Source organism: Xenopus laevis, chromosome 1S (assembly GCF_017654675.1).
Source record: "Xenopus laevis strain J_2021 chromosome 1S, Xenopus_laevis_v10.1, whole genome shotgun sequence".
NCBI classification, from domain to species: domain Eukaryota; kingdom Metazoa; phylum Chordata; class Amphibia; order Anura; family Pipidae; genus Xenopus; species Xenopus laevis.
In genome coordinates, this window is record NC_054372.1 from 150,555,720 (window position 1) to 150,580,818 (window position 25,099).

Below are 25,099 nucleotides of genomic sequence, written 5' to 3' on the forward strand. Positions count from 1 at the left end.
CCTTTCTAATTTCAAGGGCTGGCCTCATGTCTTCTGAAAATATCTAACGAATAACATTTATTTTATGGGCCCGTTATATTATTTTACAAAGTCATTATAGCTCCCGTTACCTATAAAGAGAGAGATACATTAACACAATATAAAAGGTTTTGGAACCATGTCTTAGGTTCCCTTTAAAGAAAAATGGAAATATTAAATACTGTTGACAGCAATTTTTTAGACACCCCCTAGTGATTATAAACACTGACCTCAGACCACGGCCTGATGCTCCTCTTTGCTAAACACTACAACCACCCTTTGGTACTCATCTTCTCCAATGGCTATCCCTGCTGCTACCCTGGATGTGTGCAGTTGGAACTTACACAATTAGCTCGCCAAACGACCGGATCTTACCCAGTATGCCCACTAATGGCAGGGCGATAACGGGGGAATCCGAACAATCGGAATACAATGCTGAGAATCAGGGCCGGATTGTGTGGGTGGGCGCCTCGAGGCCGCGCGGTACTGTTGCGGAATAGGCCGGTATTTTTTTGCAGAAAAATTGGCAACCCTAGTCAGGAGCCACCACAAATGGGCAGATATCCGTTCTCTTTAAAGATAGCAAATCTTTGTAAATCTCCATACCCCACTTTATTGGTCTGTGTCTGTTCAGTAAGCAATGCATCCCTCTCAATGCAATGATACATTGATATGGATGCTGCAAGAAGCTTGTTTACAGTGTCGGACTGGCCCACCGGGATACCAGGAAAACTCCCGGTGGGCCCAGGTGTCAGTGGGCCCTCATGCTGCTAAACATTTGGCCTATTTCATGGTCATTCCCTAGTTCTATGAGAATAAAGAGGCCAAATAGATGGAATAATATATTATAGTATATAAAGAAAAGAGACTAGGAGAATAGAGGTTGAGTGAGGAGAGGTAAAATAGTAGTACTGAGAGTGGGCCCCTGGTCTAAGGTTTTTTGGTGGGCCCCTAATCTAAGGCTTTTGGGTGGGCCCCTGGTTTCCCAGTCCGACACTGCTTGTTTAGATTCTGAAAGTCATTTTCCAAAAAGGATACTCACCTGCATCTTACACATGAAAAAGCTTCTTGGAATGGCTTCTCCAAGATCACATACATGTGACAAGACACAACTCCACTAGTACTCGTCCTGAAACCAGTTGCATCATTACTGTATCACAAATACAAAATATAATCCCTACCTTGCATTAATGCTTTCTGTTTTAAGGGCCTTTTGTTTTTTTTAAACCATTTTAAACAATTGTTACAAACAAGTTGTATTTGACTTGAATTGCTTATTGTGCCTCTAACTTTCAACTCTGTTGAGGTATCAGAACCATATTCCTGGAGTTCAGATTACCACATTTTCTAAGTCCTCTTTACAGGAAGAGTAGAAGTAACAAGCTGAGAAGAATGTGTTCTAATCCTGAAAGATCACATCCAAATATAATCTTGCAAGAGGACACCAGCAGGAGGGCTGAAGCTTATTGAAGTATCTTCTGATATAAACATGTGTGAGGCACCAATTCTAACCTTAGTAAAAAAAGAAATAAAAAAAAACAAAAAAAACTTACCTTTTGCAGATACATTCTTCGGCAGACATAAACTGTATACTGTATACTGTATGTTTTAAGAATATTTTTGGATTCCACACTACTGCGTGTGTGTTTATGAAAGTAAGATGGCGGTGCTGCGCTGAACTATCTTTTTCCCTAAGCCTGTGACTTTTTTTCCTTTATTGACCAATAACCCAGAGAAAAAACGTTGTTGTTTTTGTTTTTAAAATTGTGTTTTTAAAATTGTCAAAGCGAAAACCTAATCTGTAACTGACAATAAGTAAGGTACCAGGGTCTCAAGGAAGATATTTTTCACATCTATTCTTATATTTATTTATTTTGTATTTGTTTTATTTATTTTCACTGTGCAAACCGGGCTGTTTTTGGCTGGTTTAGAGAATTATACCTGTCCTCCCTGCTGGCAGTTGTGACAGAAACCTGACATAAGAGCTGGCTAAATCAGAAAACTGAGCTTAAGGGGTTAATAGGAGTCAGACAAACTTGTTTCTTTCTTTGTGCTGGAGGCCTGCGGAACCATGTGACTGTTAGACAAGTGTCCTGTTGCTGTGGAGACCAGAGGCAAGCTTTTCTTTTTTGGTCTCTGCCGAGCTGGCAGCAGTTTGAGCTTGTCCTGTCTGTTTCCTACATCACAGGTCTGTATGCTTACATTTTACCTTGACTAAAACAGTTCTTTCATGTGATTTTATTATTTCTTGACGAATCCCAAAGTTTGTCTTTTAACTGGTATCTTTCCACTCTTTCCCATCTATATAGTAATTCACTAGTCTGGCGGGTAAAATAACGCTTGATACCACTAGATTAAGAAGATATTTTTATCCAGAAAAGGTGGCAGCCCTATCCCCATTTAGTAAGTACAGTGCATAGCAGGCAAAAAGGAAATTATTATCATTATTTTTTGAAAAAGCTATCAGTATTTTTGGCTGGACTTTTCAATCTAACCACAACTATGTTTTATACTGTATTATTATAAAGTCTTCAATTATGCCTCATTTATTTTCAGTAAGTAATTGTGAAGAGCAGCAAAGATCAACACAATCTGCAGTTTGTTCCCACAATAGTGTTTTTTATCCAGACAATTTCAGCATAAGGGCGCTTACACTACATCAGTTTGAATTCCACCTACATTTGATACTACCCTTCGATACAGGAGGCCTCATTTACAATGCAGTTGGTCATTTTTTTTGCACACAGTGTTGGGTATGTGTAGAGTGGCTGTAAGTCTCTTCACTCATTTTTAGAGACCTGGAGCATGACCCATTGATCAAACACTCACTGCATTATTGATCATTCTAGCAAGGGTTAGGCATTTAGGCACTCCACACCCACCCATAACTTCCACACACCATTTACATGATGCACAAGTTAGGGAGGTCAGGAGGCACAGCCCACATTGGGTCACTCTCCATACCGCCTGTCCTAAGGCAGCAAAGACAGGGCTAAGCTTTGCCTTCTGGTGCTGCTGTGATCCAAGTGCCAGATTTTTGATCCAGCTCTCATTGCAGAGACCAGAAACCCTGGGGACACAAGTACTCTATGAGTGAGCAGTAAGGGGTGATCTCTTCCACCCCCTAGTGCTCTTGCACTTGTGCTGCCAGGATAAGTAAATGACCCCTAGTCAGTAGAGATGTCGCGAACTGTTCGCCGGCGAACTTGTTCGCGCGAACATCGGGTGTTCGCGCTCGCCGGAAGTTCGCGAACGTCGCGCGACGTTCGCCATTTTGGGTTCGCCATTGTTGGCGCTTTTTTTTGCCCTCTCACCCCAGACCAGCAGGTACATGGCAGCCAATCAGGAAGCTCTCCCCTGGACCACTCCCCTTCCCTATAAAAACCGAAGCCCTGCAGCGTTTTTTCACTCTGCCTGTGTGTGCTGAAGAGATAGTGTAGGGAGAGAGCTGCTGCCTGTTAGTGATTTCAGGGACAGTTGAAAGTTTGCTGGCTAGTAATCGTTTTGATACTGCTCTGTTATTGGAGGGACAGAAGTCTGCAGGGGTTTGAGGGACATTTAAGCTTAGGTAGCTTTGCTGGCTAGTAATCTACCTTCTACTGCAGTGCTCTGTATGTAGCTGCAGTGGGCAGCTGTCCTGCTTCTGATCTCATCTGCTGACTGCTGCAATAACAGTAGTCCTTGTAAGGACTGCTTTTATTTATTTTTTTGTTGTTTTACTACTACTACTACTACTACTACTACTATAAGAGCCCAGTGCTATTAGTCTAGCAGTGTTGGGGAGTGGGACTGGTGTGCTAATCTGCTGCTCCTAGTAGTTCAGCAGCCAAATGGCGAAAAATGACTATTTTCAGCATTTATATGGCATATTTTTTCTGGCAACTGTGCTTCAGTGGCTGCGTCCAAAAAAACTGGGCAAACAATGCCTACAAGGTCAACGTATGGCAGTTGTTTAAAGAGAACAGTAGATTACTAGCCAGCAAAGCTACCTAAGCTAAAATGTCCCTCAAATCCCTGCAGACTTCTGTCCCTCCAATACAGAGCAGTATCAAGCAGATTACTAGCCAGCAAACTTACTATCATCTGTCCCTGAAATCACTAACAGCTCTCCCCCTACACTATCTCTTCCAAGCACACACAGGCAGATTTTTCAGATACATTTTTGCCCTTGATCCCCCTCTGGCATGCCACTGTCCAGGTCGTTGCACCCTTTAAACAACTTTAAAATCATTTTTCTGGCCAGAAATTTTTTTTTTAGATGTTAAAGTTCGCCTTCCCATTGAAGTCTATGGGGTTCGCGAACCGTTCGCGAACCGCTCGCGTTTTTGCGCAAGTTCGCGAATATGTTCGCGAACTTTTTTTCCGACGTTCGCTACATCCCTACTAGTCAGTATAAGCTGATGGAAAAGACTGGACCAGTAACGTAACCATATGCTGCAGGGCCCGGGTGCAGGAAGTGCAGCCAGATCCACCCCCGTTTCAAACCTATTTTTGCTGCAGTTTCGCTTGCACTTGAACCACCAGTGGCCCGAGGGAGTGTGGGCCCTAGTGAAGTCACACACCCCTGGTCTGGCACACACACTGGACTGGCTGCGTTAACATATGCGTTCCTTTGTGGTGTAGATGCTTGTGTGTAAGAGCACTTACTGTGGTCTTGTGTAAATAGGGGTCACATGAGGATTCTGCCTTTAGTTGTATGCAGTATGGCAGATGTGAATAAAGAGCACTCACGGGTCCAGTATACAGGGGGATCCAGTGACTTGCAGATATGATGATTCATCATGCGGAAAAACATTTTTACATCAAAGGCAGTTTGCTAAACGTACCACACCTTTAGTAAACTGGCTCCGATGGAAATTTTTTGTTTTTATTGTTTTCAGTTGAAGTTTTTGCAAGATCATATTCCACTGAGGAACATTATGTGATATCAGTGTTGGGAGGGCTCTATTAAAGTTTTTATGTTTTATGAAAACCTGGAAAACTGGAAGAAAATGTAGAGAACAAAAATTGCCATCATTTTCATATTTGACTTTTATGACTCCAGCAGGTGGAGCTACTGTCTTTATGCAGCATGTTTCTATGAGTCTTTCTCCTAATTCATTTACAGCTCACCACATTGTTAGTATTTGTGTCCCTGTACTCCCTGTAGTATTGGGGTTTAGAGATAGACAGAGGCAAGGGTGTACTTATAAATGGAGAAATACCATAGTAGAGAATGGCCAAGAAAAAGGCAAGTAATGGCATCAGTGAAACTTGCGATTGTTTGGAAACAGATCCGCACACACTCAATTGAATGCAGTCGGGTAATATACCCCTTTTACTATGCCAAAAGTAATGGCATTGAATTACTGGTAGCATAATAAAAGGGGTATATTCCCTGACTGCATTCAATTTAGTGTGTGCGGATCTGTTTCCAAACAATTGCTGTTGCTAGGGGACCCGGCCGGGCCTACAAATGACCAGCACCACCATTGCACTGGATGTGGAGTACAGGTGTGTGGCAGAATTCAGAGTTCTCTGCTGTCACCTGAGAAAGTTAAAAACATCTTCAAATGGTTAAAGGGACAGCTGCCAGGCTTTTACATTAATTTGACATGTTTTAGATGGAGTATTTCTGACTTTTAGCAACTTCGGGGCATAATAATTCTCGAAAAATTCTAGTTTTTAGTAAAAAAAAAACAAATTTTTATAGAAATTATTAAATTATTAAAATTGAGTTTAATAAATAACCCCCATAATCTCTGCATACCAGCTCTTTATACATGCAGGTGTTAACTACTCTGTTACTTCACCAAAGTATTATTGGCTTCACTTACTGGTAAAATAGATGGTGCTGTTTTGCCGAAGACAATGAAAAATGTCCTAGGTGACCTAATCTATATGTCAGTACCCATTTATAAAGGAATATCAGAAGAGAAACTAACCCCTCATAAAACATAGGGTAATTTTCTCTTCTTTAACACCATTTATTTATATTAAAATGAATGGTATAAAATACCAAATACATATATTGCTAACTTCCGTTGTTACTACTTTATCAATACGATAGATACATTGTAATTGATGACTGGAAATCTGGCAGCCAGTATTGGTTTTAAACAATAGTGCCCACTAGGTCAATGCCTTAGAAACCAATGCTATTTAAACCCAAATTAAACCAAGACTTCGTAACTTTCTTACACCAAGTGCTGCAATGCAAGCTGCTGGGCCTGGGAGGTTCTACCAGCCTGCTACATCTTTCTTTCCTCCTGCATATTCAGAAGCAGATTTGCCAGTTCTGCATTTGCTCCTGAATATCCTTTGCATTGAATCTAAAAATAGCATTGGTACTGCACATATTGTACAATAGGTACATGGTGTTCAAATCACTTCCTTTTGTGCTTGGTGTAAATTCTGCATTTGTATTTTTTCTTTATGAAGAACACCCAGCTAACCTACATATTGTACACTTTGAATCAGCTCATATTTTCAATGCTTAATATCTGTTAGACATACTATAACATACCCTAACCAATCCCATAATGCATGCCTAAATCCCAAATGCCTTAGCTTCTACCCTGCCCCACCATGCATCTCAACATTGCAGAGTTCTCTGCTGTCACCTGTAGAAACTTTGCAAAAAATAAATGGATTCTGTAGAGGGACAGTCCATGTTACTGCACCACTCTAGGGTGCTGTTTCGTCTTGTACTACTAAGTGTATACCCGTGGAAAAGTGGCCACTGGATAACTTGCACCACAAGAAAGAAAAAGCCAGGAGGCTGTGCTGACTACCTTGTATATACCACTCTAGGGATAAGACCATGGCATTTTAATTAAGACACATTATTAGAAGTCATTGGGCCCTTCAACAAATTCTTAGAACGGATCATTCCGGCCCCCCAAGCAGCTGTTGCATGTGCTATTTATTGTTTTCCACCCAATTCAGTTTCCCTCTCATGTCAGAAGCTTAAAAGTAATTTTAGGAAAGATCTCTCTCACTGAAAGTGTAGTGGCAGAAAAAGCCTATGATTAATGGGTGTTCCCAAAACGCGTTAGGCGTTAATTACGCACAATGGATCAATAAACATTTTTTTGAGGCAGTGTGCTCTACATTTATTCGCATCAGAGTTCTGCATCCATGTAGGCACACTGAATTTTCTACAGTCTGCCTGAATATTTAGTAAGTGGAGAAGGGGTGAGTCTGAGCCGCTTTGCTCAGCTACATAGAAAAATGGTAGAATGCTTGCTTGACCAAGCGCTTGACCAAGCAATACTGTTTCAACCAAAAATCCATTTGGCACACAATAACTGGCTTATATAATGTAAGTTCTATATTTTAACATTTAAAACATATTTAAGCCATTGACAAAACTGCAAATAATATTCCTGTTATGTGACATTGTTTCCATTTTTGTTATAGCTGCTCATGATATGCCTTTAGTTAAGGCTCCAAAGAAGGCAGAGCCTATCTGGAAGGAATGGGATGCCAAAGCGCAGAAGGCAGGTTTGAGGCACTCAGTTTACAGTGTAAATGGAGATGAGTACACAGGAGAGTGGCTGAATAATCTCAGACATGGTAAGGCTTACTAAAACTTCTACTCTTGTTTTTATTTTTATGTTCTCTTAAAGGGGAAGTTTAAAATAGAATAAGGCTAGAAATGCTGTATTTTTTATACTAAACATAAACATGAACCACAAGCCTAATCAAACAAATGTTTGAAAATGTATGCTTTCAAAGTTGGACACCGAGGGTCATCATCTTGTAACTTTGTTAAACATCTTTGCAAGACCAAGACTGTGCACATGCTCAGTGTGGTCTGGGCTTCTTAGGGATAGTCATAAATTATCAAAACAGCACAAGTCAAATAATATCTGCCAGAAGCTAATACAGCAAGACTGATTAATAATCAGAATAGGCAGACTGCACTGGGTCATGTGTGGGTCCATGTAATCTAATGTGGATTTTTATAATTTTTGTTTTGTTTAATACAAACTTTCTCCAATTTAGAACCAGTGGCTGCAGCAAAATAATCCTCCAAATAGAATCCAAGTTTATCTGTTTAAATCTGGCTCCATGATCTTTGTCCGTGCAGCTGGAGTTGGAAACAGTAAAGGGGATGTAAAGGCAAAAATAAAATCCAATACAAATCTCTACACAGTCAACGACTGCTCTACAGGGAAAAAACAAAGCTGCTTGAGTTCAGCATGGCTGGGAAGTTAGGCGGGGGCTCCCCCTGCTGTTCATAAAGCAGTTAGGGACCATCTGACAATTCCTATCCACAGCAGTAAATGAAGGGAGAATTTCACTGCATACAGTCAGGTTTCTTCTAAAAACAGTACACATTTTTCAATTAAAGTATATGGAGATAGGTTTCTTTTTCATTGAAGAAAGTAAAAATAATATTTTCATTTTTTTGCCTTTATATGCCCTTTAAATAGGCATCCTTAGCTCATTGTTTTTTGTGCAGAGAGAACAAAGAGAGCTGCCATGTTGTTTTACTGTTCATCGGCAAAAAGACCAAAATTATCATATTTATTGCCAGAAGGAGTGCGATTGACATTGAACCCTATGGAGATCTCATACAAAAACATATACAAAATCATCTTAACGTGAAAGCATTTCTGAGGCTAAGTAAGAGTGCTATATCATCAGTGTGCTTGACCATTTGTGTCTTTTATACAAATGGTCTAGCATTATATATACATGGAGCAATCATCCATACCTGACTGCTGCAAAATATGCATTGAACTGAACAGCAAATCAGAAAGAATTTAGTGAGCTTGCTTACAACTCTTTCACCTGAACAGAGCACATAGTCAGGGCTGGATTTAAAAACTGCATCCGAGTCGTCACCCCCTCCCTGTCCACTTCCCTGTCTGAGTCTACCTCTGTGTGCCCCCTACTTGTCACCTGTCCGGGTCCACCTCCCCTTCTTGTTTATGCATGGATACGTGCATGCGCACATATGCGCACAGTTGCGTCTGGAGCAGCACTGGGACTGGTGTCTCCAGTGCTCAAATTAAATCCAAATGCGGCTGGGCGGTATGCCGCCCCTGAAATTCTGCTGCCCTAGGTGGTCAGGTTAATGGATATTGGGGAAATGTAAAAAAAAAAACTATTATATCTGCTGCATATCCCCAGTGCTTCGGAACTAATGCAGATGTTGCTGGCCAGCATGCTGCACCTTAAATACTGCTGCCCTAGGCCTGGGGATTTGTGTCCTTTCCACAAATCCTACCCTGGACAGCAAAGAAAAAGGCCCAAGCCCAAATTTTGGGATCCAGATTCTATGGTTGCATTACTGATTTCATTCCATCTGTACTTGCATATAAACACATGTAGATGTATTAACTATTGGTTAACTTAACCTTTACCATTCATTTGATTTCTGCTTTAGGCAAAGGCACATACATGTGGAAAAGAAGGAAATCCATATATGAAGGTGATTGGAAATGTGGGGAAAGAAGTGGATTTGGAACATACAGCGTGCAGGATTCTAATACTGGAGAATACATTAAGGTTTATTCAGGCTACTGGGATAATGACAAAAAACATGTAAGAATTTTTGTAATGGGGATTCCAAATAACTGATCAAGAAGAATCAAGGCATATAGGATAGTTTGCACATGTGTGCTCATTTTTTCTTGGCAATGAGCAAACTGCAGGTCAAAATCCAATTTTAGATCAAAACACTAAGGGGCAAATTTACTTACCTCAGAAGTTGCGCCAGCGTTGGCTTCGCTGCACTTCGCCAGGTGTAGATCTGCCAGGGCTGCACAAATTCACAAAGATCCGAAGTTGCACAAATGTTACCGATCGTTTGCGAAGTTGCGCTAGTGATGTTACGATCAGCGGTTCGAAGTTACGCTAGCGATGCCTAATTTGCATATGCGACAATAGACTTATATGTAGCAGCAAATACATTACATTACACAAGCCTGGGAAAGCTTCATAAAATATAATAGAGTTGTTATTTTGCCCTATACATGTGCCCACTGTATAGTTTAGGTGCCATATGTTAGGAAATGTAGGGGGGAAGGAGGGTACCTCCAAAAAAATTTACAATCTTTTTCAGCCTATCACCCTTAAAAAAGTAAAAGACGCCAGCATTTTTTGGGACTTTTTTTGGGAAGCAAGTCCTATCTACTCTATTGCACTTCGCCTGGTCTGAGGTGGCGAAGTAAAGTCTGGTGCAAGAGTTAACATTCACGAAAATCCGCAACTTAGTGAATTAGCGTAGTTACTTCCCTTCGCCAGAGCACAACTTCGTCTGGCGTAAGGGCGTGAAATAGTGCTAGAGTAGGCCCACTTCGCTAGCGAATTTACGCCAGCACCCATTAGTAAATCGGCAAAGTGGCAAAATTACATCACGCTGGCGAATTTTCGTTAGCGTTTGCCACTTCGCCATTTCGTAAATTTTGCCCTCAGTTACAGATTTACATATAAACCCCAGTAAATCAAATTAAGAACCACTGTTTAAAATAACAACAATCCATATCATTAGTAAAAATGCAAAAGTTCCACAGTTCATTTATCTTCACTAGACTACTTTTTGGGTAACACCTGGCCTAGATCAGTTTTATTCCTGCATCCTGAGCAAGCACTCATTAGCTCATGCTTTCCAGTGTGAATGTTTGAATTGTGACTAGGAAATGCAAACATGTTCACCAGAAAGGAGGGCCCAGGGTCTGGAATGGGATTCAAAACAGGCCCAAACAGCTATCCGCCAGCCCACTATATAGTGACTTCTATGGCATCTTACAACAGCCCCTTTGGTATTTGCCAGAACCCACAGATTGCCAGCCTGGACCTGCCCAGGACTCCAAATTTAAGCCTGGGTCCTCCAGTAAGATGCCTTTCAGTTTTAAATATCTTTCCTTATAGAATATACTTGCTTATTTTACAATGTCCCAGGCCATGCATTGTGCACCAGTTTCTGTTAGGGATGCACCGAATCCAGGATTCAGTTTGGGATTCGGCCTTTTTCAGCAGGATCCTTTTGCCTAGAACCAAATCCGAATTTGCATATGTAAATTAGGGGCCGGAAGGGAAATCATATGACTTTTCGTCACTTTTTCCTTTCCTGCCCCCAATTTAATCACAATTTCACGAAGGATTCAGGGATTCGGCCGAATCCCAAATAGTGGATTCGGTGCCTCCCTAGTTCCTGTGGACACTGTCACACTGGGTCTGGAGGTCTGGACATGGCAACTCTATCACAGCTGCATCATATCAGCATTATCTAGCACTTGTAGCCCTCATATAGATGAATGGGTATGTGTACATGTATATGTTTATGTATATACCCCTACTTGAACAATGTGTATGCAGCATAGTACATTACTTAAATACAGCATTAATTACATCATGCATAATTTATTCATTATTGGAGCAGACAATGATCAATAGAATATAACTAAGTGCAGTAGAACCACAATTTATGTTTGCCAGGGGCCTGCACCAAAAAGTATATATTCCTGGAAAATGTAAAATCTAGGAATGAAAAAAACCTAGTTTGGAGTCAATATCGGGAAACTTTAAAATCCAGGCGGCAATGTATATACAATACATACAATTACATGCAAGATTACCTGTGTACCAGTAATGTGTAATTTGGTATATATGTGTGGTGTATAGTTTACAGGCTGTTAGTTTTAGTAACTTTCCCAGGGTTAAATCATCAAACAGTGCCTATTGGAATAGTCATCACTGGTTTATTTTAAATGTCCCAAACATTATACCAAATTGGAATAGAACAGAAGAACAGCAGATGTCTCAGCCAGCTGGAGCTAACTCAGCAGTAACAGGCAACGTGCAGAACAGCATTAGGAGCCATGTGTTATCGTATCTGATTCTTGTAACTGACGTAGATGCACCGCAGATACTCTATTGTTATTTGTATTATCTTTATTTCTATTTGAGAAAACCGATAAAAATCTTAAATGAAAAATAAATAAATAAAAAAAAACAGTAAAGGTGTATGGCAGTTAACATTTATATAGTATGGGTTCATTGCCCCAAAGATATCCTCAAGGCATGATAGGAAATATCCTCTCCTGCACTTGTGCACTTTATATGTAGTGCTCCTGTGTAATCTTGTGAAATGGACTGAGTGTGTATTTTTGTACAATTACATAATATTATACATGCCCCAATGTCAGTACAGATGGGTGGCAAGGTGTGTATGTCATTGCCCTATATGTCTGACAAATGCCTAGAGCAGTTTATTTTTGACATTGGTTAATGAAACACACAGTGAATTCAGACAGTTTGTCACCCACCAGCAGAGTGACAAAATCACAGTGTGCTCCATTACCATAAATTAAATAAACATTTTTAAAAGATTGTCTGTGAACTTTTAAAATCTACTTTACATTCTGTATCCTGCTTTTTTTCTTTACAGGGATATGGAACTCATTTCTACTCGGCCAAGGAGTATTATGAAGGGGAGTGGAAGTGTGGAAAGAGATGTGGCTGGGGCAGAATGTACTTTGCAAATGGAGATATTTATGAAGGGGAATGGCTGGAAGATAAACACAGTGGACAGGGAATGCTATGCCTAGGTATTTCACCAATGTCTTGTACTGTATGTCTTGTATGTGTTTGAAAAAGGAAAAGATTTAGGGCTAGTCCACACGGGGAGATAGCCACGCGTTTGCGGTCGCGGCGACAAAGCGCCGCGCCAGTCGCCGCGACCGGCGCAGGCGACAGTTTTGTATGGGCGCCTATGTAAAAACGCCTGTGCTAACCACACGAGGCGATGCGCTTTTCAACAGTCGCCTGAAAAAGCCTGGCGAGGCATTTTCAGGCGACTGTTGAAAAGCGCATCGCCTCGTGTGGTTAGCACAGGCGTTTTTACATAGGCGCCCATACAAAACTGTCGCCTGCGCCGGTCGCGGCGTCTGGCGCGGCGCTTTGTCGCCGCGACCGCAAACGCGTGGCTATCTCCCCGTGTGGAATAGCCCTTAAAGGAATTGTTCAGTATAAAGAGACTTGAGGGGGGCATATGGGTCATAACTGTTGCTTTTGAATCTGAGTTGCATGCTAAGGTTCAATTGCAAACTCACTGAACAGTTATGTCCCATTCAGCCCCCTTATAGTTGCTGATTAGCAGGAAGTTCTGTTCTTTTATGTTAGACATCCAGTCACTCCAGCCTTTATAGATTACATTTTTGGATAACTAAATATAAATATAACTATATTAGAAACATTTTTTATTTTGCACAGTATAACAGACTGTAGGAGCTGAATGGAAAGATTTGTGCAAAATAATAATTATATAAAATTCTTTGCATGGTCACTGATCCTGGCAGTCACTGAAATTTCAATGGCTAACCTTGATAGAGACAGAATAAAACCTGAAATGACCAGAAAACCACATAAAATAATATTTAAAAAGGGACTTGTTGATAAACCTGCAAGAATGACTTCTGCACAATTGTAAAATATGGTCTCTGGGTGAATGTCATTTGGCTGTAGTAGATTTGGATTCATACAGCAATGCATTTCATACCAGACATGCACAGAAACAGGTGCCTGGCTGCTTAATCAGTTAACATGAAATCAGTCCAGGACCAGGAAACAAACACTAAGGGGCAAATTCACTAAGATTCGAAGTTGCGCCAGGCGCAACTTCGCCGTACTTCGCCAGGCGTAGTTTCGCCAGCGCTCCGCAAATTCACTAAAATCCGAAGTTGCGCTCAGGGGTAGCGTAAGGTTGCGAAGTTGCGCTAGCGTTGATTCGCTAAGTAAAGCGAAGTTACGCTAGCGAAGGCCAATTTGCATACGGCGCGAAATTCAAATTTCAATGGAGGAATACGTATCAGCACTACAAATGGCTAGAAAACCTTCAAATCATCAAATAAAAATTTTATTTTGCCATACACATGTGCCCACTGTCTAGATAAGTTGCCATGAGCCCCTAAAAAATATACGAACTTTTTCAGCCTATCACCCATAATGTTAGAAAACACGCCAGCGTTTTTTGGGACTTAGAAAATTTTTTGACTTTTTTTGAAACAATCCCTATCTACTCTATTGCGCTTCGCCAGGTCTGAGGTGGCGAAGGAAGTCTAGCGTAAAAGGTAGCGTTCAGTACACTGCGCGCGTTAGTGAATTTGCGTAGTTACGTCGCTAGCGAAACTTCGCCAGGCGTAAGGGTGCGAAGTAACACTAGCGAAACTACGCCAGCGTTTGTTAGTGAATTTGCGCAGTAACGAAAATGCCAAACGCTAGCGAAGTAACGCTAGCGAAGTAACGCTAGCGTTCGGCGCTTAGTGAATTTGCCCCTAAGCCTTCATGGTGAAAGGACACATACAATTTGCATGTGAAAAATGCACACAAGAAGTCCCCCTTACTGACAGACTTTGTGCATTTCCCATTTAAGTCATTGGGGGCAACTAAAGTAACTAGACCAGTGTTGGAATTTGCCTCCTAAAGCCTATCAGAAGAACGGACACCCAGGGTTTACTCTCACAACATTATATTTAAATTGTGCTACATATTATGAGTGTTATTTAGGCCAGTGTTGGAAATGCTAATGGCCACAGGACTTATTGTAGCCTGTGGCCCACCAGGAGATCCTCTAGCACTGGACCCTATATCTTTTCCCACAAGAAACCCCATCTTTAAGACAGGACAGATTATTGTATTATATACCTGTCCATAGCATTATAATGATTAAGTTAACAAAGGACATTTTTTTTTCTTTGTTCCATTCAAGATGGCATTATTTATTCTGGTAACCGTTCCCCTTTAAATATAATTTATTTGTTCTCTATCTGTTAAAAGAAGTCCATGGCATGGATAAAAGCCCTTAATATTTGTTAGCTTGTTTCCTTCTTTTGAATCTATGTTGCACATTTGTCTCTGTATGTTTAAGCTAAAGTATCCCGGCGTATAAATAGAATTAGTTATATCTGACTGAGCTGAGATGGTAAGTCTCATTTGGTCTCTAAGTGTTGGGTTACAGTAATCTTGTAGCACATATATAGGTGTGGTGGGGGGAGGGGATTTAGAGCTACTATTCAAATAACTATGAAAAACTAAAACAGTTATTTCCATAGTTTATGAGATTTTAGGCTTTCCTTGGCAAAAGTCAGCTAGTAGTGACTTTAGGTAACTGTATAGTGCAACCAAAAAAAATATTAGTAGAGTTTACTGTATGTCCGGAAATTGTTGGGCAGCATGACCAGAGGAAATGTGATCATGTTGTGTTGTAAGGATCTGTGCCAGACTGTTATTGTAGTCATCACTAAATCTATCAGGAAGTGTATGCAGCCAGACTTCACATGCCCTCACAACAGAGCACAATGAGCAGCACATACTGTAGGATGGAGTGCAGAGATGGAAAGGACACACACCTGAACAATGATGAAACAGAGTTTGGGGCATTGCTGCATAATATTACATGGTTTGTTCCCTAACAGCTAGAGAGCATTTTGTGTAAAGCATCCGCTGATTCCTTTAGTCATTAGAGAAAGCAGGTAAAATTAGTCAAACAAATGGGGCAGCTCCATTGCAATTCACTTGTTTAACTCATGTCCAGTAAAGTAAATACACTTAGACAATGTGACTGATCCATTGTAAGAGAGAGGTGCAGCCACTTTAGTTTCTAGATTCTAGATTTTTGGCCCATACATACAAAGCAAAGGCTGAGCAGCTTTATTAGACAGTCCTGTTATGATTTAAATAAATCACACAGGCTGTTGAACTTGAAACCTAGGATACACACCGAGAACAGCACCTGGCAATTAAACCTGACGTAATGCTATATGTATTGCCAGTTTAGGACGTGTGTGTTGTGACCACAAATCCTGTGTTTGCACAAGCTTGTGGATCTACCTATAATGCTTACAGTCATTGAGGAATACCTACTGGTTCCTAGTAGTTTTCATTTATTGCAATGTGTTTGCAGGTACGGGACCTGTTATCCAGAATGCTTGGGACCTGGCGTTTCCTGTACTTTGGATCTCTATACTATAAGTCTACGAAACAATAATTAAAAGATTAAATAAACCCAATAGGATTGTTTTTTCTTCAATAAGGAGTAATTATATCTTAGTTGAGATCAAGTAAAGGGTACTTTTTTATTATTACAGAGAAAAAGGAAATCATTTTTAAAAATCTGAATTATTGGATTAAAATGAAGTCTATGGGAGATGGTCTTTCTGGGTAACAGGTTTCCAGATAACAGGTCCCATATCTCAGACCAGTAACTGGTAGTGCATAGAGATGCCTTTGCAGATTGCAGAAACAAAGGGGTCTACTTGTGGTGAAGCCATCGGATCCATATCTACAATGGCAACTGCTTTGTCTTAGTACTTTGAAAATGAAAATTAACTGAATGACAGACAGGATATAGAAAGTAATGCTGTACTATCCAAGAATCACCAATTATTCAGGTCATATCTATGGTACCATTTTAGGCCCAAGTGAACTCTCTGCAGGAGAGGCACAGCAAAAGAGCTCAGAGTGAGGTTTGAGCATGGCAAAATATATTTGTACAACTGAAAATGTGACAGTGAAACTACACTTGTAGCTGTTGCTCTCATTTAGCAGTTGGCCCATAGGGAACAATGATCATGGTTTACAGCAGCTGTTCATCACCTGCTTCAATAAGGCATTTTGCATTTATAGGGATGCACAAGAATGTAGAAGATCTTACATACTGGTCGAATTCTTATGACATTAGATGGAATAAACATTTTTTTTAAACTAACAGCTATAGGTCAACATAACACAGCATTTCATTTACATCTACATCATGTTTAGTCCTTGAAAAACTTATAATTATTGGGACTGTGATATCTACAGTCACATTAACAAGGGTGACCAGGCAGTTCACCAGAGAAGTCTAAAATAGAGTGCTGGAGTTCACACCTCACAACATTTAATATTAAGTAAGCAGGAGAATTTGGGGGCGATGTATCTATTCACCCCCTGCATACCCTGACAATCACTGATCTTTTGGGTCTGTGCTTTATATACTGTCCCACATAAATCAGGACTATGGGAAGATATGGCATTCTTTTCTGGTAATCTCTGATAAACTTTCTGTTCACAGCTTTAGACACAAATGCTTAAACTTCCAGACTAGTTGCTTATAGCGTTTTGATAGTATTGTAGATGGATATTATTTGTGCTGAAAAATAGACTTATCAGAAAGTGTGGAAACTGCTTTTTTGATGTACATTTTTAAATTACATATATTGTAATATATTTTAATAGTATAATAATATTATATTATATATTATTTTGTTTACTAGTATAACAAGTAATAGGGTTTAGGTAACACCTTGTGTCATTCCTAGCTAACGAGAATCGATATGAGGGTTCCTGGAAGGATGGGAAGAAGCATGGACCAGGGAAATTTTACTACCTCAATAAGGGTCAGCTATATGAAGGAGTATGGGTAGAAGATATCCCAAAATGTGGAACTATGGTTGACTTTGGACGAACAGAAGCACCATATCCAACAAAGTATCCATTGCCTGAGGTAAGAGTATAATAACTTGCCAGTACTTGCGTGTGTGTTTCTCAGATCTCTTTACAACTAACTAGAAGGTGATGGTTTAGCAGCATTTGGGGCATGGTTACTTTGGGAGCTTGACTAACTGCACCAGTCTGTTAATGGTACTCTCCAAAGTAGAGACAGCACCTGCTATAGATGCACTAAATTCAGGGCTCTTTTTGGGGTATGGCTGAATACTGCAGCTGTACAAAGTCCTATGATTTGGCTGAATCCCAATCTGAATCCTATTTGTTGGGGTTCTGCAAGGAGTTTGTATGTTTGTCTCTGCATCTGCATAGGGTTCCTCTCACACTCCATTAACATAGAGTCAGCTAAACTGGCTCCTGATAAAATCACCCATAGTCTGTGTGAATGTAATAGGGATCTTAGATAGTAAGCTCTACTGTGGTAAATGCCAAATATTCTCTGTATATTGCTGTGAAATATGTTGGCGTTACACAGTAACATAAATAGAGGGGGGTGGACCCTGGCACGGGACGTGCAATATTTTCTGTGCTGAATCCAGTGGCGCTCAAGCTGCCGGGGGGCCCCGTATGATATTTTCTGCGCTGAATCCAGTGGCGCTCAAGCTGCCGGGGGGCCCTGAAGGGGTGCGGGCCCTGGCCCAATCGCACCTCCTGCTCCCCCGGTAGTTACGCTACTGGCCTTACATAAATAAGATATAATAGGTAAGTGGAATCCAAACCTTCAAAAATTGTGTGTCGATAAAGCTCTAACCTCTGTATGGCATAGTTGTTAATTTAAGAATGTACAGAGTTGGTCTAGTACCAGTTGTGCTGTATGAATAAAGTTGTACCTACACATTCTGAAGCTTGTCAACAGCCAGAAGGAAAAAAAAAATACACAATATTCTCATTTTTCTTTATATTGTGTATAGATGTTAGTAATACAAGGGTTTGCTTGTTGAACTTTCAAAGGGTCAGTATACCCCTTGTTCAATGAATAGGGGTTATGGTCAACATATTTTTTGCCTATTATTTTAATCGTGAAAAATCTGTTTTTTGTTACACTACTAAACCAGGTAAACAGGAGAATTGAAGTTAATCCATTTCTGGTCCTTGTAAGGTAGATAACAAGATTACAAGTGCATAGACATTATGCAGGGGGGATTATTTGTGTACTGGGAATCTAATTATCTGCCTCACAAGGACCAAACAGAGTAGCTTCAATGTCCCAGTTTAGCTCAATAAATAATAAAAAAAACATAGATTTTTGGTGATTAAGACAATAGTCAAAAAGTATGTTCAATATAAACCCTATTTATTGCATCATGTTAAACAAGGGGTGTTCTGTCCCTTTAATAACATTTCCCACCCAAAGGGCCATGTGGTGCTCAGAAGCAGGGTTAAAGGAACAGTAACACCAAAAAATTAAAAAGTGTCTTAAAGTAATGTAAATATAATGCACTGTTGCCCTGTACTGGTAGAACTTGTGTGTTTGCTTCAGGAACTATACCACAGTTTACATAGACAAGTTGCTATGTAGCCATGGGGGCAGCCATTCAAAGCTGAAAAAGGAGAAAAGGCAAATAATACACAGCAGATAACAGATAAACTCTGTAGTACACAAAGGGATTCTTCAGAACTTATCGGCTATTTACTGTGTATCCTGTGCTTGGATGGCTGCCCCATGGCTACACAGCACCTTGTTTATATAAACTGTGGTATAGTTTCTGAAGCAAACACACCAGTTTTACCAGTGCAGGGCAACACTACATTATACTGTCATTCCTTTAAATCACTTTTATTTTTGGTGTTACTGTTCCTTAAAGGAGAAATCAACCCCGCCACAAATAAAAACCCTTACCTAGTAGCCTACATATTCCCCCCCTCCCTGCTCTCCCCCACATAGATGATAACATCTATAAGTAAACCTAAACTGCTACTCACCTATAAGTGCAGAGTAAGAGCAGCAGAGCTTGTGGGCGCCATCTTTTTTCTCTTTGGAAAGTTAGCGCCGTATTGGCGCATGCGCAGTTGGAGCATCCGAAGAAATCAGAGAAGACAGAAGATGGCGCCCATGAGCTCCGCTGCGCTTACTCTGCACTTAAAGGAGAGTAAAGGATTAGGGGCATTTAAAGGTGTTATCACATATAAGGTGGAGAGCAGGGAGGGGGGACTATGTAGGGTACTGGGTAGGGGTTTTTATTAGTGGGGATTGAGTTCTCCTTTAAATGCTATTGCTTCCCCCTCTAAAACCAGCCCTTTCAGTCAACATTAGAGGTTTGCTAAGCATTTTCAGTTGTGTTATTTATTCTGAGAGCTGCCATCTGTTTCCTTTTTCCTTTCTTGCCGACATATTTAAGAAGATTAAGAGTAAACTTTAAATTGTTCAGCACAGATTTACACATTGCAGGTTTTCCCCCATGAAATGGCAGTTTTTATTCAGAAGCTCTCCAGTTTGAATTTGAGCTGCTATCTGGTTGCAAGGGTCTCCCTACAAATCTGGGCCTGGTCTTGTTTACCTTAGCAACCAGTGGTAGTGGTTTACGTGAGAGACTAGAATATAAACAGGAGATGGAATGGATAGAAATATAATGACTAATAAGTAACAATAATAACATTTGAAAGCTGGAAGATGTTTATGTTTTTTAATTATTTGCCTTCTTCTTCTACAAGACCAATTGCAAAGTTGCTAAGACTAGCGCATTCTGTAACATACTAAGTTATAGTTGAATCACCTATAACCTATTCACCTATAAGGTGAATACCTTATTTTTAATGAGGCAGGTTGGATGGCTTAGCTTATCAACACACTCCATCTCTAGGGTTTTGCCATTCCAGCATGACATGATTAACTGGTCTAAATGCAGTTTGTCCCATACCAGAATGTCAAGATAAGTGGCTTATTGTTCACTTGTGTTCATGCTGTGCAAAAAGCCGGAGACCTTTGTCCTGACTTAGATTTAATAGGTGCAAATCATTTATTGAAAATAAATATTCAAGATATAATACATACTCCTCCAGTGGTACCAGTACCAGACACAACAGTTAGGGCAGAGACACACGTGGAGATTTGGGAAGATTCGTCGACCGGTGACAAATCGGCCTCTTCTTCGGGCAACTAATCTCCCTGAACTGCCTTTCCACCGGCTAGAACCTAAATCGACGGCGGGATGGCACTCAGAGCACTTTGTTTTCCGAAGTCGCCCAAAGTTGCCTCACGAGGAAACTTCAGGCGACTTCGGAAAATGAATCGCTCCTAGTGCCATTTCCACTGGTGATTTATATTCTAGCGGGAGGGAAGGCAGCTTGGGAGATTAGTCGCCCGAAGAAAAGGTGATTTATCGCCGGGCGTCTAAATCTCCCCGAATCTCCACGTGTGTCTCTGCCCTTATGAACATGCAGGTCAGATTCAAAAGCAAACAAACGAAGTAATTATGTCGCTGACTGATTAACAGATTAGAGAGATTGAAAGGAGGAAGTTGTGTTCTGGCTATTACATTAAACATCCATCCACTTCCGTCTTTATAGATTATACAGTATCTATGGCTAACTAACTATATTGAAAACATTTCTATCTTTTTACCTACTTTTATTTTTACACTGAACTATTCCGCAATTTGATGCAGTTGGGGAGGAGAAAATGAAAACCAAAATGAATCAGTTAGCTTTTCTGGACACAATGTAATATATGGGAATTTGATGGAAATCTGCCTACATCTACTTTAGTTCCCTCTGTCCCTTCTTGTTTAAAGGCGTGGTTCACCTTCAAATTCATTTTTAGTATGTTATAGAATGGCTTATTCTAAACAAGTTTTCAGTTTGTCTTAATTTTTTTTTTATAGTTTTTGAATTATATTACATCTTCTTCTGAGTCTTTCCAGCTTTCAAATGGGGTTCACTGACCCCCATCTGAAATCAAATGCTCTGTAAGGCTACAAATGTATTGTTATTGCTACTTTTTATTACTTATCTTTCTTTCTAGACCCTCTCCTATTCAAAATCCAGTGTCTTATTCAAATCAGTGCATGGCTGCTAGGGTAATTTGGAGCCTAGCAACCAGATTGCAGAAACTGCAAACTAGAGAGCTGCTGAATAAAATGCTAAATAACTCAAAAAAACACAAATAATAAAAAATGAAAACCAATTGCAAATTGTCTCAGAATATCACATTATACTAAAAGTTCATGTAAAGGTGAACAACCATTTTAACTGCTTCACTCTGTTACAGTTTGCATGCTGGATTGTAGCAGGTGACAGTTTATCAGCTTCAGCATATTTCTGTTCCATTGACTTGCATTATTGCACTTATTTAATTGTCCTCACAAGTTTTCTAATTTTTAAAAAAATGTTTGCCCCCAACTCTTTGCAGGAAGATGTATGTTTGTGTTGGGTTTTTAAATGTTAATAAAATGTAGAGGACCTTTTAATCAATGTTAGGCACTCACCTCTGACTTTAGTTACTATGGTGTCAGGGGAGATCCTGGCCCCTCCGCCACCTGAGGCAGCTTGCTGTATTAACCGCACCTTTTTGCGCTGGAAGGGGTAGTGGGGGGGTCCATGAAGAAGGCAGAGGGGTCCAGGGACGCCAGCGCAGAGAGCATGATTTCACACTCTGCGATAGTAGAGCCGAATTTCCAGTTTGAAAAATGGAAATTCGGCTCTTAATAGGATAAAGAAACCCGTAACATAGAAAATCCCTACCCCCCTACTCTTTGTAGACCCCCTCCCTCCCCAGCCTAGATGTTACCCGGGGCAAATGCCCCTAACTTTGTACTTAACCCTCGGTGCAGGTTCTGTCCCCAGCAGATTCTGTCCCCCGCAGTTCATTAAACTTCGGAAGCAGACCTTCGTTTTCGGCGCATGCGCAGTTGGAGTAATTTTCCGGGCCCGAACAACTGCGTATGCACCGAAAGTCATGAAAATTTACGAAAATCTAAATATACAGGAAGGCCGGTATTTTTTTCCAAAAAAGGTGGCAACCCTACCCTAATTGTCCTGCGGGCTGGATGATTTCAATCCTCATGTACAATGTATTTCTCCTACCGCACACCTGTAGTTCACCAATCCTGCAGTTGGTGGTGCGTTCCTTCCGTTGACCCGGCAGGGTCCCTTAGAAACGATTCCCCGACTGCATTAATCAGTGTGTGTACGGATCCGTTTCTTATACACATTCAATCCTCATGTGGCATTAGCCTTACAGATAGCTAGCTACTGACTAGGTATCCTCTTAAATGAAAAATGCATGGCAGTGTAAAAACATGAACATTTTAAAATATGCTTTGGGTATGTTAAATAAGAGATAAAACAAACAAATGCTGATTAGAATATTTAGGGGCAGATTTATTAAGGGTCAAATTGAAAATTAGAATTTTCGATTTTTTCTTGTCAAAACTGTCAAATTCATCTAGGGAATTATCCAAACTCTATTCAAGTTTTTTTAAAAAATTCGAATTCCATTTTAGAGATTTATCATACTCTTTAAGAATTCGAATTAGACTATTCGCCACCTAAAACCTGCCGAATTCATGTATAAGTCAGTGGGAGAGGTCCAGTGACCAATTTAGAGATGTTTGTAGCCTTCCTGACATTCGTGGTTTTTTTTGGAGAAAAAAAACCTGAATCGAGTTTAGTCGAATTAGAATCAAATTTAATTCCAGTTTTCGGGTCGGTAAAATTCGTCCGAGTTTTGCATATTCAATTTTTTTTTTAAATAAATGACCTCCCCGAATTTTGAATAAAATCAATTTCATGTGAGTTATAAAAAAAAAAAAAAAACCTCACAATTTCGAAATTCGACCCTTGATAAATGTGCCTCTTAGAATTAAAAGGTGCCTTCACTCGAAAAAGATGTGTTTTTTGGCCTAATGAAAAGAAATATTCTGTAATTCTATGCAATTTTCCGATACACATTCATTAAAGTTTTTCAGGGATTTAAAAGTTATTTCTAAATGTATTTACGGTTAAAAGCAGTATGTTTCTGCCTGATTACATTTTCCTAACTCTTGCAACAATGTAGCAGGAGCCAAATGATTAACAGACCTGAAGGTGAAATGAATTCTGCTATATTATATCAGTTTTCAGACCCAGAGAACAGCTAAACAAATACTGGAATTATATTCTAAAAGTAATGTTAAAACCATATGTAACATCTAAATTCCCCATAAGTTCTATATAGCTTATTATATGTTTCTGTTTGTCTAGGTGAAAGTAGCGGATCCTGAAGGAGTTTTGAAAGAGGCACAGCAACCCTTGTTTGGAGAGCATGAATGATCATTGCCAGAGTCTGCAAGACATTGATTCACAGTTCAAACAAGAGGGTACAAAGCACTGAGGGAAGGTTATTTTTTCACATGTTGTGGTAACTGGAAATATTAAATTAATCTACAATAAATGTGTTCTTGAGCCCTGTGCCAAGTTCTAATCCATTCACTGGGCAAGGCCAACATTCACAATGCTCGCAATGGAAAACAAAAAAAAGACATCTGAGTTACCTCTTCACATGATACTCTCCACCCTGTGTTAGTCCCAGGTGCTCAGCCTCCAGCATGCCAACTGTACCAGTACACCATAAGGCTAGATAGGCGGCACTTTGGATTAATATGTAATTTATTGCACCAGGCTGTGGTCCCAACGTGTTTCGGGGCCAATTCCCTTAGTCATAGCCTAGAACATTCACAATGGCTTCCAGTTCACACTTATAATTCAACACTCCAAAATCCATTAGGGTCCTGGCACATGGGGAGATTTGTTGCTCATGCTTAAATCTGCTATGCCATGGCTGGCAAATCTCCCCGAAATGATTCCCCATTAGCAATACAGTAAATCGCAGATGGGAAAACATACAAGGCATTTCATTTTCCAAAGTTGCCTTACCTCAGAAGCATCCCAGGGAGATTTATTGCTGGTAGTAGTGCAGATCTTAATGTGGGCGATAAATCTTCCCGTGTGCCAGTACACTTGGGGAGGGTTTGGACCTTTACAATTATTAGGTATGCAGGATTCCAAATCCGTAAAGGAGAATTCAACCCGTAACTACAAAAATCCCTTCCCCAAAGCCTACGTAGACCCCCCTCCCTCCACACCCCTCCCAGACAAGCTGTCCCTCCAGGGAAAAGCCCCTAACTTACCCCTTGGTGCAGATTCAGGGACCTCAGTTGACTGCAGCAATCTTCCGGGTCTTCGTGTCTTCTTCCAGCAATTTCCATCCATTTCGGCACATGCACAGTTGTCGCAAACCAGTAAACTGCTCCAACTGTGCATGCGCCACTTCGCCAGTCTCAGATTACCAAAGACCCAGAAGATGGTTGTGGTGAACTACGAACCTGAATCTGCACCGAGGGGTAAGTAAAAGGATATTTTCAACTATGCACTTCTCTCCTCTAATTATTATTATATTAGTATATGCATATGCAAATTAGGACTCAGTTTGATATTTGACCAAATCTTTCACAAAGGATTCATGGGTTTGGCTGAATCCAAAATAGTGGATTTGGTGCAGCCTAATTACAATATAATTAATAACACTCTGACAACAAATGAGAGCAGGTCTTATGGCCACCAGTCTTTGTTTTGTTTCAACAGCTTCAGAGAGAAGCTCTAATAGTGAACATCACCGACTGAG

At 40.3% G+C, this 25,099-nt stretch overlaps 1 protein-coding gene across 2 annotated transcripts; it reads left to right on the forward strand.

Annotated features, from left to right (window-relative positions):
* Nucleotides 1-2,133: 2,133 nt before the first annotated feature.
* On the forward strand, nucleotides 2,134-23,888 carry morn3.S (MORN repeat containing 3 S homeolog). 2 transcript variants are annotated; one of them, XM_018238938.2, is made up of 7 exons: nucleotides 2,134-2,206; nucleotides 2,328-2,421; nucleotides 7,420-7,575; nucleotides 9,398-9,555; nucleotides 12,404-12,563; nucleotides 17,313-17,497; nucleotides 23,680-23,888. In XM_018238938.2, exons 3-7 carry the CDS (start codon nucleotides 7,431-7,433, stop codon nucleotides 23,746-23,748), a joined length of 717 nt encoding a protein of 238 aa, XP_018094427.1. In that variant the 5' UTR covers nucleotides 2,134-2,206; nucleotides 2,328-2,421; nucleotides 7,420-7,430; the 3' UTR covers nucleotides 23,749-23,888.
* The last annotated feature ends 1,211 nt before the right edge of the window (nucleotides 23,889-25,099 follow it).

Coding starts and splice junctions, on each gene's coding strand:
- morn3.S (XM_018238938.2), top strand. CDS start 7,431: ATGCCTTTAGTTAAGGCTCCAAAGAAGGCAGAGCCTATCTGGAAGGAA. Junction 7,576..9,397: donor GCTGAATAATCTCAGACATG/GTAAGGCTTACT, acceptor TTTCTGCTTTAG/GCAAAGGCACATACATGTGG. Junction 9,556..12,403: donor GGGATAATGACAAAAAACAT/GTAAGAATTTTT, acceptor TTTTCTTTACAG/GGATATGGAACTCATTTCTA.